Source organism: Scylla paramamosain, chromosome 36 (assembly GCF_035594125.1).
Source record: "Scylla paramamosain isolate STU-SP2022 chromosome 36, ASM3559412v1, whole genome shotgun sequence".
Classification (NCBI taxonomy): Eukaryota; Metazoa; Arthropoda; class Malacostraca; order Decapoda; family Portunidae; genus Scylla; species Scylla paramamosain.
Genome location: NC_087186.1, coordinates 6,415,286 through 6,434,407, shown reverse-complemented (window position 1 = coordinate 6,434,407; position 19,122 = coordinate 6,415,286). Strand labels below are relative to the sequence as shown.

Here is a 19,122-nt window from a genome sequence, read left to right as displayed (position 1 = left end):
CTGAAGGTCAGCAGAATATATAAATAGATGTATTTTTATTTGTTAGTGCATACAACTGCCATACTGCCAGGAAGGGATTACTTAAAGATATCTTTGCTATGGTCTACTTCCTCAAATGATGAAACTAATGATAGTTTAGAGTTACTTATACACTCGTGATTTTCTACTATGTTTGGAAGACTTAATAAAGGTGTTTACTACAGTATTTACATATAGGTACTGTAATCATCATTTATTCCTTTACATCTTATTAAGAAATAATGTGCAAGTTAGAAAAAAAATTAAATTTTACTTGATATGTTGGTGACAATTGGTTACCAGTTTTTATCATGAACCCTGTCTTTGATGTATCTCCATATTCTTAAAAATATGTAACACACTCATTTTAAACTTTACCATACTAAGCATGGCTGTGATGGACCTTAGTGCTAGCCTATACCTGTGTCTATGCCAAAATTTCAAATACAACACATGATAAATTTTGTGTGCTTATTCCTAAAGGTAAAGGAGTGATCCTGTCTCCTTTAATTTCTTTACTTATTGCTTGTATGTGCTTAATACATTACAGATCTCCTTCCTCTTCATGTTATAGTTTTTTTTTTTTTTTTTATCTTACACACATATTTCCCATCTCCCAGTCTTTTTATCTTGGGCATTCCTAATTTCCAGTTACCATACCTTCCATCTATTTGTTTCCAGTTTCCAGTCATTTTTTACTCATCTATTCCTGGTTTCCAGTCCCATTCATCCACTTCTTTTCAGTTCACCCATCCATTCTTAAGGAATGCACATGGATTTTATATCAATGATCTCAATGTTGTGGATGGCACTGTGTCAGCAATCACATATGTAAGCAAGAATTGAAAGTGAAGTGAAAGACAAAAGTTAGATAGCTAAGCAGTTGAAATAAGTTATTTGAAAAATATGAGGATGGATAGTGAAATTTATGAAAAATGTATAACAGATTTACAGTCAAGAAAGAATGGCAGATGACTAAGTGCATGTACATGAATATGATACATGTAACAGATCTAAAAGGAAGACTCCCAGGACAGGAAGGGCAAAGTGCTGGTGCAGATTAAAGGGAAGGGAAGAAAGGAGAGGATTAAATTAAAGCATGCAATGGTAGGAATAAATGGAAGATTATAAAATGGTCATTCTCTGTGTGCATTTCTTAAGAATATGCATCAGATATTGGTAGATAAGAGATCTTGTGGTTTGTGAAAGATATTCTGAGCCAAACCAAACTGGTTTAGGCTTACAGAGAAAAATTAAACACAATACAAAAATTATCACAGTATGACATGAGGAACAATTCTGAGATCACTTTTTGTTAGGTATGTGTCCCATTATACTAAAAAAAATTAGGTATCTAATTAACTTAATTCATTTAACAACATGCCCTGAGTATTGAAGCTTCATCTTGCTAAGCTCAAGCAGTTAATGCAATTAGGTATCTCATGAATGTGCCTATCACAGTGTGCACATATTTAACTCATGCTATGTGCTATTGTAATTAGTGTATATACATCAAGAATAATTTCACTATAAGCAAAATATACCACTAATATAAAAGTGGTATGCTTCATTCATACATTATGTACCATTATCTTTATGGAAGCCCTTACAAAAGTAGCAAATATAAGCATTAATCTATAGTACACACTTTACATAACTTACACTTCATGTGGGACAGAATTATTGCACAATTTGAATTATACTAAAACTGATGTAACAAGTGTCAGAGAAGGACTGCCTATGCTGTAGGAAGCAGAGTAAATGTTCTTCATATAGAGATAATCAAATCAGTGAGGTAGCTGTGAGAAAGCAAGAGTATGTGTACAAGAAAGAATACCTATGACGTTTGTATTGCACATGATCACCTGGAAGGAGTTTATAGAGGGAATGAGGTTTCAGATGTACATTAAGTTGAAACACTGCTTCCTTGGTTTACCTATTGGCATTATTGCAGTAAAATATTCTGTAATGCCCAATATGTTGTGCTAGTCACTTCTAATACATGATTTTCTAGTATGCATGTGAATTTATATGAAACTTCAATAATGTGTCAAGACTTGCACAGAAAGCTATTAATATCAATGGATCACAATAGTTTATCTTTCATTATTTTCAAGTTTTCTTTAGATCAAAATCAATCCCCACAACCAACCAATGAGCATAAAAAAATAAAACCTATGTGATTCCCAAGTTGGTAACATTAAAAACCCACAACCTTGTCCCCATGGTGAGCAAGGAATGCTGCACTTGTTACAGTCCCTTGTTGAAGTATACCACAGCAGGCATGTTTCCTGCACACTTCTTCTCCAGCTCTTTATGAGCATCAGGCTCCAGTCTGGCTAAGGTTGCAGTGCTGATTGAGCTGAAAAAAATAATAGTATCTGAATATTGGCACATGATGAAACTGACAATGGTTGTCCTTCATTACTTCTCACAGGGACAAGTCTTGGCACAGCAATCACTAAGTGACAATTTGTGACTTTTCCTTGTGTAGGGAGGGAGGTGGACTGCCTGACCAACACTGCAGCCAGGTCAGGAGAATACATACTACATTCACAATGTCTTAACATTGTAAAAGTTGACTAAATGGTGAACAGTGGTGGGACTGCTCTCATTTATATTCCTACATAAAACAAGGTGAATTCCTCCAGTTAAAGGTAATCTCAGATATATATATATATATATATATATATATATATATATATATATATATATATATATATATATATATATATATATATATATATATATATATATATATATATATATATATATATATATATATATATATTATAGGTGAACCAAATATCCAAATCCACATCTATGGATGCGGATATGTGGATATCTTGAATAACTAGACTCTGTAAATGTCAGGTGGAGAGAGAGAGAGAGAGAGAGACTGATGTCAATTTAGTGTACTTTATATTTCTGATGTTAGTAGCGACTTTTATGAAGAATTAGACTTGATAACAATGGTTTTTGTGAACAAACATCATCATCATGCACTTCAACTGTCAAAAAATTTATTAAAAACACTGGATTTTTACATAAATGGTCGTGGAAAAATGCTAAATTGACAACTGTGCTGATGGTGGGCTGGGCACAGACACTTCTAGGAAATCAGTTGCATCAGACTACCTGTTGGCATAGGGTGTATTTCAAACTGCCTTTGAATCAAAATAATGCCTTCTGGTAACACAGATAATTGAAATTTTAGCATAATTTAATATACTGTTGGATTCCCTATTTCTTAATATATTAATTATACACTTTAACTTATCTCATAGTATCAAGATTTCAGTTGTCTGTGGCTAAAACTCTTGATGGTTAAAAATATCTGCATCTGCATCCATATCCACAAATATTTATGATAGATATCCACATCTGCATCCACAAATACTGAAAGATCAATGTCTAGTCCAACTCTAATATATATATATCACATTTAAACTATCTATTCACTGAATTAATTTGTTTGATTCTTTATCACCTGCATCTATCATACAGCTAACAGAATAAGTGTTGATATAGCCACTTACCAACGCTGGTTGAAGAGTGCACAGGCTGTAGGAGTCATGAATGTAAGTATTGCACCACACATTAGCATCTGGAATGGTGCATTAAGTTTTGGATAATTCCGAAGCCAGTTTTGCTTTTCCAGACGTTCCATAATCACTGGAAGGATAGTCATGCCTGGAGCTGCCATGAAGATGCGAGAAAAGACCACTTGAGAGATGCCCTTTGCAGCTGCCACCTATGAGTAAAAAAAGGTATTGTTGGCTAATTACTAAGAGTATGCAGTGTGCCAGATATACCAGATGAATGTTGTTTATCTAAGAAGATAAACACAACAGATAAATTAACCCACCTTACTACTTAGTGTTTTCTCATGTCAAAAAGCCTACTATTTTAAGACACTTTATGCATAAATTCTTCAGTATGAAATTCTCACTCATTCACTGTTTCCCACAAACTCCATGCAAAGAAATATTTGTTTGCATCTCTGTTTTATCAGTAGGCTATACTTACCTTGGAGTTAACAAGTTCATTTCCATTCTCATCACACACAATAATGCCATTCACTATCTCGTTTTGACGCATCAAGGGAATGTTGATGCAGTTAGCTGCTGCCACTGCTGCAAATGGCACATATCTCTGGAGAAGTGAGTCAAGGATCAGCTAGTTGCAAAAATTAAAAGTACCACAAATGTCTAAGCCACTCAAACTTAACTTCGTATTCAAGAAAGATTTTTAATAATGTAACATGCACAAAGATGATCACACTTTGACAGGGAAACATAGCCTGGCAGCATGCTTCATAATGGCTGGGAGAATACTGCCACTGTAATTCCTGTTATTAAAGGCAACAGGAACAAAGGGACATGTTCTGATATTTTATCACACTTATCTCCATATATGAGGAATATCAGCTTGGTGTACAAAATCATCAACTGACCTGCACAAGACTGGACACTCGACCACTCAAATAACTCTTAAGGCCAAGAGCTGTAGCTAGAGCTGCACCAGTAGCTGACACATAGGCAATCCCCATCTGTTCAACAGTCAGCGGAGACTTCGCATTCCGATTTGTGTAATTGACAAGGGCATTGAATGACTGGTTAGCCCACTGCCAGAACACAACTGCTGAGGTAGACCTGAAGGGTAAACAAGGAAACTCTATCTGGAGTGCAAAACTGGTGCTTTATACCATTTATATATGCAGAAGCCTACACAGAAAATACTGTTAAACATAAAGAGTGATAATACTCATACTAATTCAACAGAGAGAGGGAGAAATAAAAGTAAATAATTCTGTACTTGGCTTTACTGCTTAGACAGTAGAATGTTGATGGTATATACATAGAATGGTTTGAAATACATAACCTATATCACACTTCATCTTTTACTGTGGTCTAGTATCCTGAAAGATGTGGTGGTCAGCTTAGATCACACAAAGTGATGAAAGCTACATGTACACTGTTACACTAGCATCTGCAGAACCTCTTCCATGCACACAAAGAAGACTCATGCAAAAAATCAAAACAGATGACCAGTAATTGTAATGCTCACTTGTAAAAGGTTAACATGGCCCCAGTGAGCAGCATGCCACCCGGAACCTGGAAGCTCATGCGTCCAATAAGGTTTTGTTTCTCTCCTGTGTCAGGGTGGAAAGCTGACTCATAGACTCTCTTGGCCTGCCAGATCATCTCTTCTGTCGTGCCTGGTGGCTCCTGGCCCAATCTAGGGGTGTCATGTCATGAGATCATTAACTCTATTGTGCAAATAATATCTCTTCAGATTACAGCAAAATGATTTTTCATAAGAACATAGTAAAATTCAACTTAATTAATTTAGTACATGTATACTTGGAATAATACTGAGAATAATTCAATTCAGCATAGTATGTAGATCAGAAAACAGTGAACAAATAAAATCATAAGTAAATGAAGCATGAAACATGAAATCACATACAAAATATTGTTGAATAACTTACAAAAATAGAACAGTTCACAGCCATAGGAAAACGAGAGTATGAATGATGAAATACAGTGAATTTGAACAGTTTCAGAGAACTTGCAGTGTACCTGTACTTCTGAAGGATGTCCTTGGCATGGTTTAGTTCTGCATCATTCTTGAAGCAAAGCCGCCAGTCAGTGATGCCCAGGAAGTGTCTCAGCCGCCCAGTGAACTGAGACTGGCTGTACCGTGGGGCATCCAGGTTGATCCTTTCCTGCCCCATTTTCTTCACACTTGTAGATACAGGTTTTTTTTTATGCAACTGGGAATTAAAGTATTACAGTATATGAGGCAAGCTTCATTATAATACAGATGATACATTTATATATTTTGGTTCATACTGCGTGCTAAATTTTCGACAATGTTAATGAATAGTTACCAATCTATGACCACAGTCCAAAGTTAATGCAGCATGCTTGTGAATCTGAGGTTTTAAATTTTTAGTCATGCACTGATGAGAGAAAGACAGAGACCACATAGGTACACTTGTAAAAGATGCAGTCACCTATGCCATAAGTGGTAAATATGCCATATACACAAAAAAGATATTAAAGATAATGTTGAAAGCAACTTGAACTTTATAACCAATTTAACTGACATCAGATAATTAAGGCTAACTTATGTTACTATGATACTAACCTTTCAAAACTAAAATATTATGATTATTAAAGTAATGAAACAAATATCCATAAATTTAATCTACTTTTGGAACCAAAAGAATCATAGGTAGAATCAGAAAGTGTTGGTTTTGTTCTGCCACACTTCGCATTTTATCTTTCATATCCGAATCATTTTTTGCAGAGGTCATGCGTGGGATGCAAAGCATGTTGCTATGGTAAGTGTGTGACCGGCTGGTCATGCAAGTTATTTCTATGTCAGCACAGCATTACAAAACATGATATTGGTGAAGGCCAACGCGGGTAAATATAACGGTGAACTCGTTATTTTTGTTGCAACTTCGAAACAAAAAATAATAATAATAATAAGTAAATAACAAAAATATCGTGGATCGATAAAATTAAGCTGCTCGATTCGTATATACAAGAATAAAATATTGAATATCGATACATCTAAACAAAATATTTGATTACCAATAAAACGTCTTAAGAAACACATTGAGTATAAATGATGTTAGAGTATGACACTGCTTGGTTCTGGAGTAACAAACGAGTAAGAGGACAGGTAATTGAACAGGCGAAACAGGTGATATGGTTCCTGTAGGGTACACCTGTATAGTCTGGCAGGTAATTACTCATTACATACTGACTGTCACTTAAGCCTAGCTTGCGCTGGATGGTCGTTATGATAGTTAGACACAAATGATACCTGTTTCAGTTTCTGTTGCTAAGGTGGAAAGGAAATAAGGAAGAGTGGCTGCCGCACTTCACCACAACCCTCGGCAGCAGTTGACTGAGGCAGGGAGGTTCCCTAACTTAACTTTATGCTTCCAGTAAAGGGCATCCTGGAAGTTATCTTTCGTTATGCACTTCATTGAGACTATCTTGTTATTCTGATATTTTCAATGATGGCTCAGCATGACTCGAGCTTAGCTGGATGCGGTGTTAGGAGCATTTCTTTGCGACTGTAGTGTGTGGTGACCCTTGGCAATGACTGGTGCGTTCACCAAAACTTTGGCACTCCAAATATTAATCAAATGAATATGTACTAGATAGAGGTCAGCAGGTCATTTGTGAATGTTTCTTATAGATCTCGCTTTTAATGGGAAATTTATTAAGAATTGATGTAGTGTGTTAGTTTTACAACTGTTATGTCTTTGTATTACAAATGCATTTTGTATTTAATTTTAATGAGAACATTTTCTAGCAAATGAATGAAACGTTTGTATGTAAATACGCACATTATAACCGGTATTACATTGATATAAGTAACAGGCAAATATAAACAAACCAATAAATATAACGAATGTACACAGGTGTGAGTCCCAAATGCGCTAGAATATCATATACAACGAACCTAAATAGAGGCTAAGGGGTGCATAAAACAAGCAGTAATTAGTGGCAAGGCAGTGCCAACCCCACATTAAGCAGTGCCAGCGGCAAGAGGAGCACTGCCAACCAGCCGGATGTGTTTGGTGTGGCATCATCTCGCTCATCTCAGTCTGTGCCTCAGTCATGGCAGCGGAGGAGCAGTGGGCGCAATGTTGTGAGTGGCTGAAGCGTGTGGGCCTCATAGGGAGTGACCACTTGCTTGCCAGCAACCAAGCCAGACTCTCAGACCTGTGTAGGTTCCTGAGAGATGGTGTAATGCTGTGCAAGTTGCTTCATCTGCTTGATAAGAACAGCATAGACCTCCGCAGCATTAATCAGCGACCCCAGAAGGCCCAGGTACTTTGCTCGTGTGTGTGTGTGTGTGTGTGTGCAAACTATTTAATTTATGCAATCCAGCGGGAAATTGTTATAATATTAGGGTGTCTCCTTATCCATGTTTGTATACTTGTTCATTTTATTTTTGTGTTGTACTCTTCTTGCCTCCAGCATCATGCCTAATAACCAAAGTCAATTCCAGGTTTCCATAAGTGTGTGTGTGTGTGTGTGTGTGTTTTCTTTTCGTATTTGGTTGTATCTAATGATTTATTGTATGATTTCGGTAAACTACATCTTCTAAATGTTTAATCCTTGCCCACCAAAATTCAGACTCTAAATTCCTATTAGGTTAGCTAATTTTTGTATGATAAAGTTTGCTTTGTGTGTATGTATGAAGCTGACCTGACAGTGTGTGTATGGTTTTAGTCAGACTATACATTAGCTATGACTCCCTTCCTGTTGCTCATGTATTTCTTCAATTCAGTGAGCTGTGTGTATAAAGCTACAATACAATCTTACATCTGAACTAACAAAGCAAGTGATTTGTGAAAGCTTTCCTTGACTCCCACGCCATGACTTAAGAATGTATGTAATTTTAAAGTGAACTTGTGTGGCAACATCTTATCTATTTACTTCTGACCTTTAGGTACAGGAGGATTGTGTGGTAGTATTATCTTATTTCCATGGTAGAAGTGATATGATATGAGATATGATAGTTATTGAGAAAATACCAACTTATGCTATATGCAGTAAAGGAAAGGTCGCCCTTAAGCTTTCACATTTCCATCTGGCAGTAATCGGTACTGTATAGTGATAGAGCAAAATCCTGAACACATCCACTTTTGCATCTGCATTCACATCTGTGAGGATGTCATATTTTGATATATGCATCTGCCAATATCTGAATTATGACATCAAATGCATCTCTAATACCAGATTGCAGAAAAACAAAAAGCTAAACATTCTTTCCCCATGAAGAACACCAACTACATGTCAAAGCCAGAATGTGGCACCAGACAGGCAGTGTTAACCAGAAAATAATGTTTAATTGCCTCAAATTAATTTTTCTGGGAGTGATTTAAAAGTTAACTGACTTTGATTCAGGAGCCAATGCACCTGAAAGGCATAGCAGATAAGATTGTATCACCACCATCTGCCACAAGACACTTGCAGTCAGACCATAAAATGTATTTTATAATTTCCTCCCAGCCCATGAAATTGATTTTCTGAGTCAATTTTATAAGAAATTATTTTTCTTTGTCCAGCGTTAAATATGTGTAGTGCTTTAAGACAAGTTTTATGGTCTAAGCAAGGAACTTTTGTATTATGCAGTGCCATTACTGTGTACCATAAATCACTTATGACACACTGGGAATGCTGTAACATTATTCTTCTAATTGGCCACAAAACATGCAATCAGATCATGTACCCCCTGACCACAGGGACATATTTCTCCTCTGTCTTACCCTTATTCTTCACCACCTCACCAGGAATTTCATTGATGCCTACACCACCTTATGTCCCACTCATCTTACAAAACTGCAGTGTATGACAACATTAGTACTCTAAATATTTTATATTAATTTAGTTTTATCTTTGCAGTTCCTCTGTTTGAAAAACATCAGTATCTTCCTTCAGACGTGTGAGCATAACTTTGGCATTCATAAAGATGACTTGTTTGATCCTGAAATGCTCTTTGAGTCCCTTGACTTTAAGAAGGTAAGTTGGCATAAAGATGATTGTTATTTTTGTTATTTTGTTGTTGTTGGGAGGGAAAGAAGTGATCTTGCTCCCTAATCTCTAAGGCTTGGATTGTTGAATGTGTGTGGTTGTAGCACAAGTGTATGTAAAGGTGAGGAGGTAGAGAGAATGTTTGTTGAGCCAAAGCTTGACATACTAGCTCTTAGTGAAGTCAAGATTAAAGGAAAAGGTGAACAACTGTTTAGAAGTGTGACTGAGAGGGTGAAAGGAATAGTCTCATTATGAAGGGGGTGCCTTGTTTGGGCCACCCCTTGCAAAATTCCTGGCCTGATTATTATTATTATTATTATTATTATTATTATTATTATTATTATTATTATTATTATTATTATTATTATTATATTATTATTATTATAATTCGTCTTGTCCTCACGTTAGTACAACATGACACTTTCATCTATGGGATCCAGATCCAATGTTAACATATCACTTCCTTGGAGTGTTCATGATTTTACTGAAGGTGTTCATGTGTTTCCTGCTTTCGTGTCATTAGTCTACTCTCTCTCTCTCTCTCTCTCTCTCTCTCTCTCTCTCTCTCTCTCTCTCTCTCTCTCTCTCTCTCTCTCTCTCTCTCTCTCTCTCTTTGGGTTGGGGGGTCTTGTGTTTCCTCCTTTGACATCCTTTGTATATATGTATGTATCCGAAAGATTCACACATCCCATTAGTTATTGTCATTGTTATTAATGTACCTATGTAGTGGTTTTTCTTGTCTTCATAAAACATCATACAGAGAAGGGGGTTCCTAGCTCCCTTGATCTGTCCCTTTTAATTACCTCTTTAACCATGCAGGGAATACAGTGGGAGTTTTCTTAGCCAGTGCCACAGAGCAATGTGTGGTGTCTTGTCTGGGCCATTCTGTGTGGGATTGCCAGCCTTGTATATAGCTAGATAGACAGATAATTATTATTATTGTTATTTATTATTATTATTATTATTATTATTATTATTATTATTATTATTATTATTATTATTGTTGTTGTTGTTGTTGTTGTTGTTGTGGTTGTTGTCATTATTGTATTTTTTATTGTCACTTACCTAATATGTTATTTTGTTCAGTGGGAAATCAGAGGTAGTTTTAATATTGGTAGTTTTATAGATGAATTGGCTCCACATTGTTGTACAGCCACCTGTGTAATGTTTTATTGGTACATGTTGCAGGTCCTTCATACACTATCCAGGCTTAGCAACTGTCCAAGAGCTCAACGTCTGCATATTCAGTAAGTAATTACAGTCATACCTCATGATTTAGATTTCCTTCAGTTTGAACAACTCCCAATTCAAAGAGGGCTGGCAAACAAATTTTGTCCTCCAATTCAAACACAAATTCCCATTCAAGCAATGGTACTAAGTCAGTCCCTCTAGCATTTCTCCTCCTTCCTCCCTTCCCCTCCTCCCCCTTCCCTCCCTCTCCCTTCCCTGCCCCTCTCCCCCATCCCTCCCCATTACCTCTCTCCCTCTCTTTATCCTCCCCACCCTGCCTCCTTCCATCTCTCTCTCTCTCTCTCTCTCTCTCTCTCTCTCTCTCTCTCTCTCTCTCTCTCTCTCTCTCTCTCTCTCTCTCTCTCTCTCTCTCTCTCTCTCTCTCTCTCTCTCTCTCTCTCTCTCTCTCTCTCTCTCTCTCTCCTATCCCATATCTTTCTTCTTCCCATTGTTCTTTCCTCTCCCTTCCTCTTTCATCTGGTCTCAACCCCCCCCTTCCTGTCATCTCCCCTTCCCCTTATCTGTCAGAGATGAAAGGACAAGGAAGTGATACTGCACTCTTTCTCCCCCCTCATTCATTCTATGTCATTTTCGCTTCATCCTTTCTCACCCAAATAATTCCATCTTCATTCTCTATCAGTCTCATTCATTCTATTTAGCAGTTTTCGGAATTGTTCTTACTTTCACAGAGAGAGAGAGAGAGAGAGAGAGAGAGAGAGAGAGGAGGGAGGAGGATGAGAAGGGAAGGGAATGGGGAGAGAGAGGGGTAGGAATTTTAGTGCAAAATAAAAATTGTGTACACTACAACTGTTTTCCAGACTAAAGATGTCAGTAACTTCTGATGACTTATGATTTTGAGTTTGGTGTTTATTTACAATGGTATTTTGCGTAAAAATTTATGTATCAGTTGTCGTATACGCCAAAAATATACGATACTTCATGTTTTTCTTTTACTGTATTTTTTTATTTATTTATTTTTCATTTTTTTCTTAATATATAATGTAGGTTATTTTCATTCAATTCTATGTTTAGTACACAACATAAACCCATAAAAAGGGGAAAAAATAGGGGGATTTTGTTGCCTGGAATGGATTAATTCTTTTTACATTAATTTGAATGAGGTAAATTGCTTCATAATTCAAACTTTCCCAATTTGAACAGCCCAAAAGAACCAGTTGAGTTTGAATCTTGAGGTACCACTGTATTATTAGCTTTTCCTACACTTGGTTTGTAATACTAGTAAGTTGGCTGCATAATCCATTCATGGATGGAGCAGGGAGAGGCAAAAGCTAAGGTAATTGGCCTATTTTTGAATATGAATTAGTGTCATCATTATTATCTTCATCTTGAAAAGTAGGTGATATGTTTCCATGCACCAGGTTTTGTTACAGTCCCACCAGTCTACATGCTACTCAACTTTGACAGCCTCAGAGTTGTAAAGCATCCCTGAGAATTTCATCCTCTCCTTTATCCTACCTGTTAGCATTTCATGCCCAAATATCTGTAGCATCTCAGGTTAGAAAGTGTGGCCAGACCAAATCCCTGAAGAAGGCTTATGAATATTTATGAATAATTAGGTTTTGAGCGTACTTCCAAATGTAGAATCCCTTATTTAGCATGCTTCACAAAATCCTTCCTTTCTCTGCATGACTACACCAATGTAGTTCATCTACTGTTACTATTTCTGAGACAATTCCTAGCATCCTGAACACTGTACGTTATTGTATCTCTTTATAGCATTACATAACCACATCACACTGTAAAACCTTATTGAGTCTCTCTTTTTCAGGGGCTTCTCGGAGGAGAGGTGTCAGAATGGTGGCGACAACGAAATCTATGAGACTCTCTTCAGGGACATGGCAAAGTGAATATCTCAGTTTTTTCTTTTACTCTTACTTACACTTCTTTTCACCTTTAAGCCCATAGGTAATTAAAGTAGTACAAAGGATACAAGGTATGTTCAATAAGTAACAAGAAAATTTCAGGAGGCACTATTTATTTTGATAAGCTTTCAAAACTTTGTCTTCTTTATAATTGTCTCTCAAATCTACACACTAGCATAGGCATTTCTCCCACTCCTAAAAGATCCCCCACTCTTTCTGCAATCCAGTGCTCCAGATCCGTGTTCATTCTCAACTTCTTCTTTTCCTTTAGAAATTTATTCTAACCAGTTGTTGAAACTTGCATTGCAGATTAAGGTATCCTCATAAGCCCTCAGCATTCCATAAGCTGCTTGTGTGGTTTTCTGAAGTTCAACACAAAATTTTATACTATAACCTTGTTCCATGTTTCCTTGCATCCTGCTAGGTGTTGACAGATCAGTGAAACAGGATCAAACTGGTTCCAACATGATCTCTGTTGTGATTGAAACCTTTGTATATAGGAAGGTGCCAGTTAGTCATAATGTAGACTGTATGTATGTCTGCTTCACCATAAGATAGCATTTTGATTGAATGATACTTAATGCCTCTAATGAAAACTTATTCTTTAGTGAACATACATTTTATGTCTTCCTTTTCGTGATAGATCAACACAAAGTTTCATGGTCTTCAATATCAAATTATACTGACATATGGAGGTTTTACTGTATTTTGAAAACTTCAGCATTTTTAAATATCTTCAAAAGCAATGAAATAATCATATGCTTTTACAGTATGAATACAGTAGGATGTCTGAAAATGAATATGATTTTTTCAGGTTGGCAGTTGTTATCCTGAGAATTTGTATTCATAGCTATTATTTCCCATTGAAAATAATGGGAGATAGAATAATTTCAATCCCACCTGTAATGAGCACAACACTCTTAGTTATTTCCAGCACAAAAGAAGGATTATTCCTAGTAACACATTGCTGCAAGGATTACATGATGAAGTGATTCTTAATAGATAACAGACATACTGTTTAAGACAGCCATCAGTTTGAGGAGTTACAGCAGGCATGATGGAGATGATGGGGAGGTGGAGGAGCTGATTGTTTGGGAGAGGAATCTCCAGCTGTAATAACTTTTGGGAAGTCTACTTTCAATATCCTTAAAAACATAGTATTCAGGGAATAAATCCCCCAAATTCCCATTCCGTACATTTCCATACATGTCACGAAAACATTGAAATACACGTGAAGTATCTATATGTGATACGCTGCTCTGCATGCATGTGGTGAATATAATGTACTGCAAATTACTCATATTTTATCTTGCACAGAATAAATGACATTATATATAAGAACAGCATTATGCATTAGCAGCATACTAATATTTTTTGGGAATGTTAGAATCCCTAAATCAGGAGTGAATGTCCTTATGTCCTCATCAGTGCCTCTAACTCCTCAAATCTTGGCAACACTGTTGGCAAAACAATGTGGAGCAATGAGAGGTGGCCAGCGGGGCAACTCAAACACCAGTCATGCTGAGGCAGCAGATTTGTGTTCAGAAGAAAATTCGTGTTTGAGATTTAAAAAAAATACATTTGTAAGCCATTTGGATATGGACAAATTCATGTTCAGACTTGTTAGTCTTCAGAGGTTCTGCTGTATTAAAAAATGGACCTGTGGCTATTTATTTATTTATTTATTTATTTACTTATGCATTTGTGGCTTTTCTTTTATGTGGGATGTTGCTGTGGTTTCTGGATATATTTCTTTAATTTTAATGTATCATTTTTCTAGGCCTATATAAAAAAAATGACATCTTAGAATCTGGAGGTGCAATGCAAATCCTTAGTGTAATCATGCTGCTGGAAGGAGAGGAAAAATGAGGGCTAGGTTTGTGCATACCAAGGGATCAGTGTGTAGCTGTGTTAGCTGAGAAATAATTTGTGTAGGTAAATGCAAACTATAAATTTGCTCATGTACGTCTGTTAAGGCACTCATGTGCACCATAAAAAAAAACTATAAAGACATATTTGAATACCTGAGTAAACAGTAAAGACACCCATGTGTACCTGTGTGAACTAAAAGGCACTTATATGTACCTGTGGCAACTAAACAAATTGATCTATATTTATGTAAAATAAAAGGCACCTCTGTCTGCCTACATTACCCATTAAATCACTCATGTGTTCCTATGTAGAGCATTGAGGCACTCACTGTGTGCCTTTGTGAACTACTTATAAATATCACCATATGTACCCATCTTAAACCCCCACAACATGCACACTTGACACAACCATGAGCAGTGATAACATTCATGGAATAAGAGTGCACAAAGCTGCATACTAAAATAATGATATGTGCATTACATTTCTGTATGGTGTGGTGGAGATGCATTTGCCTGCTGAAAGGAGTGTGGCACATGCACTGAGGGATGCTGTGTCAGCCTGGTGGAGAGAGAAGTGCCAGCATGGCTTTTGTTTTATCCTTCACTTCTCACACAGATATGATGGACTATATAGGGTGTAAGCCTCAGGTGCAGAGGTGTAGAGTGACATATCACATGCAGTACTCAATTTTGGCTGGTAATAAATATTTACAGCTGACATTTCAATACAGTCAGTCTTTCCCTAATGTGAGTATCTATGATGGGATTTTTGACTAACACCACTTAAAAATACAGAAGAAAAGTCCCTTCTTAAGTGATCGAGATCCATCCCAGTCTGACTTTTCACATGGAAAACACTTGCCTATTCGTCGCCACAACTCAGCAGCTTGCTTGTGAGTAATTGTGAAGTATACTCGTGAGTCACTCATTCAAATTGAACAGCTCTCTGAATCAGGTGTATCATGTCATCATTTCAAATGGTTTGAGTTAAGGACTAGAGCATTGAGTGCCATGAGTGAGTAAATACTCAGAGTGAAGACAGTGTTAGGGAGGGGCTTTAAGGTAAACAAGTCCACCATCCACATTGTATATTTGGTGTCTAAACTTTACCAGTAATGGGCTCAGAAAAGGGGACTTTGAGTAAGGATGCAAAGAGAAATAAGGGGTTTCAGAAGTCCTGAATGTGACAGCCTTGCTGAAAAAAATTATTGCGTTAGAGGAAGACCAGCTGTATTCAATTGTCTGATTGTTATGTTTTGTAATTCTTCAGTGCTTAAACATTTATTCTTAACTCACTTGATCATGAATAAGAACTACCAGGCCAAAAGAAGTACTTACAGGCATAAACCTGATGGAAACAAACAGGCTAGAAAGGAATACCCTGTTTAAGCACATCTGTAACAGTTGTTGCTTTTTAATTGGTAAAACAGAGAAAACTGAAGGTGTAGATTGTCCCAGCAGCAAGTGTTCTATCAGCTGATAACACATTAGAGACTCTCTTTTCTCTCTCTCTCTCTCTCTCTCCTCTCTCTCTCTCTCTCTCTCTCTCTCTCTCTCTCTCTCTCTCTCTCTCTCTCTCTCTCTCTCTCTCTCTCTCTCTCTCTCTCTCTCTCTCTCTCTCTCTCTCTCTCTCAGAAACACTTTGATGGCTGTGGACATTGAGAGTTAGCTGCAACAAAATTGACCCTAGTTATTTATTTTTTTTTTCCTCTCATTTATAGTAAATGAAATTTTTCAAAAACTTTAATACAACAAAAGTGTTCATGTATCAGCACCAAGCCTTAAGTTACCTTGTGTAAGTTTTGGGTGTCCCTGGTTTCATCTTATAGTGTATTTTGAAATAAGGATGAAGTGGAAGGTCTCCATGTCAAACATCATATATTATTAGGATTAAGTAGAGTTGGAAATTGATAATTGAGTCTTTATTAATATCAATATTTTGTTTTGTTTTATAGATGTCTGCTATGATGGTCTGGCCCGGGGTTGTTAGTTATGTGGGAGTTTACTTTATTTCATGCAGCTCTGTTGCCCTGAAGCTTAGCACATTTATATATTATGATGTACAGAACATTAGTGTTTTCAGACTTGTGGAATAGTTCCATCACTCACCACACTGTGTAAGGTCCTTAGTCTTGGTATAGTTAATTTTGCAGAAATTTTATGAATACTCATTTTTGCCTGTTATGCCCCTGATGAAGCCAGCACCCCTCACTTTAGCCAAACTTCTCTTGTAGTTAAGATAGAAGAAGGCCCCCTTTTAATCTCCAGATCTTTCTCTCTGTATGTCCCATGCATACACTCAGCAAAAACACAATATCCCTGCTCATATGACTCAGCTTGCATTGTAGCAGTAGAGTCTTCAGCTGATCACATAATGCATCTTGTAGCAAACATGAGTTCTTGTGCCACCCATTACAATCACCTTGTAGTACATAATTGTGTTGTTTATGATTGAAAGTAACTCCCATGAAGTGGTTTCTGTCATAAGCACAAGGAACAATGGGGGTCTTTATACAGGTACAATCATGAAGATATTCCATCTACATGTGTCATCTCTGATTACACACTATGCACTACAAATACAACTTATTATTACATTGGGAGGTGATGTATATATTGAAAGCAACACATTCTGAAGGACAGCTCTTGTAGTTTTTATCTGATTCACTGCTGAAAACTATATTTTTTGCTAAGTATCCACAAGTAGTGAAGCACTGCCCCTTGTGGGACCCTTAATCCTTTTTTCAGTCAGCCTCTGAGGAACATGTCCCAGGTCTCCATAACACCTCTTATCCTCTTTTCTTTGTTTTACTCCTCATCATCATTACTGGCCACCTTTGAGTTGTAGAGGCCGTCTCAAAATTCAGAACTGGCCCACCACAAGGAAATACTACATCCTGAGACATGTTCTCTACACTGTGTTCATTAACCTGTGGTAAAATGTGTTTGAACCTCCATTGTAGATCAATCAGACAGGCAGTGCAGAAAAAATATTCTCATAGCTGTCTCTATTATACTCTTATTGCACCCTTTTAGTGCAATTGAACTGAGGTCCTTTTCCTCTTAAGTTTGCCAGCACTCCTTAATTATTATGAAAATGCCTGATTATTTTTGTTGCACTAACTTGTGAATGCTGATTTTTATACACAACATGAACAGTTTATTCACAAACCATGAAGTGTACCACTCATTCAGCTGAAATAAATGAAGGAGGCCAATTTTACCTCATGATGATGAATGAAGTGTAGCAAATCCCTCTGACACCTTATTCCTCCTCTTCTCCCTGTTCTCCTCCTCCATGTCCTCCAGCCACATAATGGAGACCCCCAGTACCCCCACTATTGCCTCCGATGGGGAAGAGGGGCTCAGCTGCATCTCAGAGCATACCCCTCTGAGCCTGCTTTCCCGGAGGCTGCACAGCTCTGAGGAGGCAGCGTACGAGTCCCTCTGTTATGTGACTCTGAAGCCCAAGGAGGTATTAGACCAGCCACTAATGGAATACTCCACTAGTACCTATTTCTCATAATTGTAGCTTTGCTTGATCTTGACTGACCTCTCCTCTTCTTGTCCTCTTTTTTTTTTTTTTTTTTTTTTTCTCTCTCTCCTGGCCAATCACACTCCCTGGATTTTTATGTGGACTTGTTGTGAAGTGTATTTATTTTACTTGAATCTCACGCAAATAGACATGCTCTTTCCCATTGCTCTCCTTTTTGTCTTAAGTTAGCATCATCCTTTGAGATCTTATTTTTTGCTGTCTTCATATTGTTAAGGCTAATTGTGTATATGTATAAATATGTATGTATGTATGTATGTGTATATGTATGTATTTAGTGTATATGTTTATATGGATGGATGACTGTAAACTTTTGTGTATGTAATGTCATGTTTCTCCTTTCTTGTTCTGTGAGTATTACAGTGGTTATGGAAAGCTGATCTATATAGAGCCTTGCAGTAGAGATGTGATGTTGATGGTTACTGAAATGTTACCATGATTACTTCTTTCCATCATTTTATCCTCATATCCCTCTATCATACAGATTGCCACAATAGTTATGTTATTGAGTTGTGTTGCAAGATAGACAGGAGATTAATTGTTCTGATAGCTGTATTGTTTTTTATTTTATTTTATTTTTATATGTTACTTATTGCTATGAATGAAGGTGCGCATGATTATTTGCTCCCATCAGTACATCATATCATGCATGTTTTCACAACAATCCAGAACAGTTGGAATTGTTACAGAAAAGTGAAAAAATTCTGAAATACTATTGGGTCTCGGCTGTATTTGAAGGGAAGTTGGTTTGGTTTACTCTTTTTTTGTCCATCTCTTAATTGCAATTGACTAGTTAATTGTAGTTGAATTATACATCGTTACTTGGGAAAAAATTTAATTGTGCACACCAGACGTGGATTTTATCTGTGAAATGCTCAATAAAACAGCACTTCAGACTTTACTCAGAGCAGAACCCCAGCAGCTACCACCATAGTGGTGAGGGAATATGGAATTCCAGTTAATGATAACACTGTCAGTAAGGAAGTGTTAAGTGG

At 36.9% G+C, this 19,122-nt stretch overlaps 2 protein-coding genes across 7 annotated transcripts in view; one reads left to right on the top strand and one right to left on the bottom strand.

Moving 5' to 3' along the window:
• Positions 1-22: 22 nt before the first annotated feature.
• Positions 23-7,105, bottom strand: LOC135090759 (sideroflexin-2-like). 2 transcript variants are annotated; one of them, XM_063987817.1, is made up of 7 exons: positions 6,862-7,105; positions 5,604-5,768; positions 5,089-5,259; positions 4,475-4,673; positions 4,048-4,173; positions 3,558-3,772; positions 23-2,380 (listed from the first exon to the last, which is right to left on the bottom strand). In XM_063987817.1, the coding sequence occupies exons 2-7, from the start codon at positions 5,756-5,758 to the stop codon at positions 2,269-2,271; spliced, it is 978 nt and encodes a 325-aa protein (XP_063843887.1). In that variant the 5' UTR covers positions 5,759-5,768; positions 6,862-7,105; the 3' UTR covers positions 23-2,268. The 2 variants fall into 2 exon arrangements, with proteins under 2 accessions (XP_063843887.1, XP_063843886.1); XM_063987816.1 differs by having other exon boundaries at positions 5,604-5,797; positions 6,862-7,103.
• Positions 7,106-7,470: 365 nt separating this feature from the next.
• Positions 7,471-19,122, top strand: part of LOC135090757 (protein vav-like) — a 38,827-nt gene continuing 27,175 nt past the window's right edge. Inside the window, exons 1-5 of one of the 5 annotated variants that reach the window (XM_063987811.1) lie at positions 7,471-7,880; positions 9,462-9,578; positions 10,779-10,837; positions 12,610-12,684; positions 17,884-18,049. In XM_063987811.1, coding sequence (XP_063843881.1) covers positions 7,668-7,880; positions 9,462-9,578; positions 10,779-10,837; positions 12,610-12,684; positions 17,884-18,049 — 630 coding nt within the window. In that variant the 5' untranslated portion in view covers positions 7,471-7,667. The remainder of the gene's footprint in view (positions 7,881-9,461; positions 9,579-10,778; positions 10,838-12,609; positions 12,685-17,883; positions 18,050-19,122) is intronic. The other 4 variants (XM_063987813.1, XM_063987815.1, XM_063987812.1 and 1 more) reach the window with 4 other exon arrangements.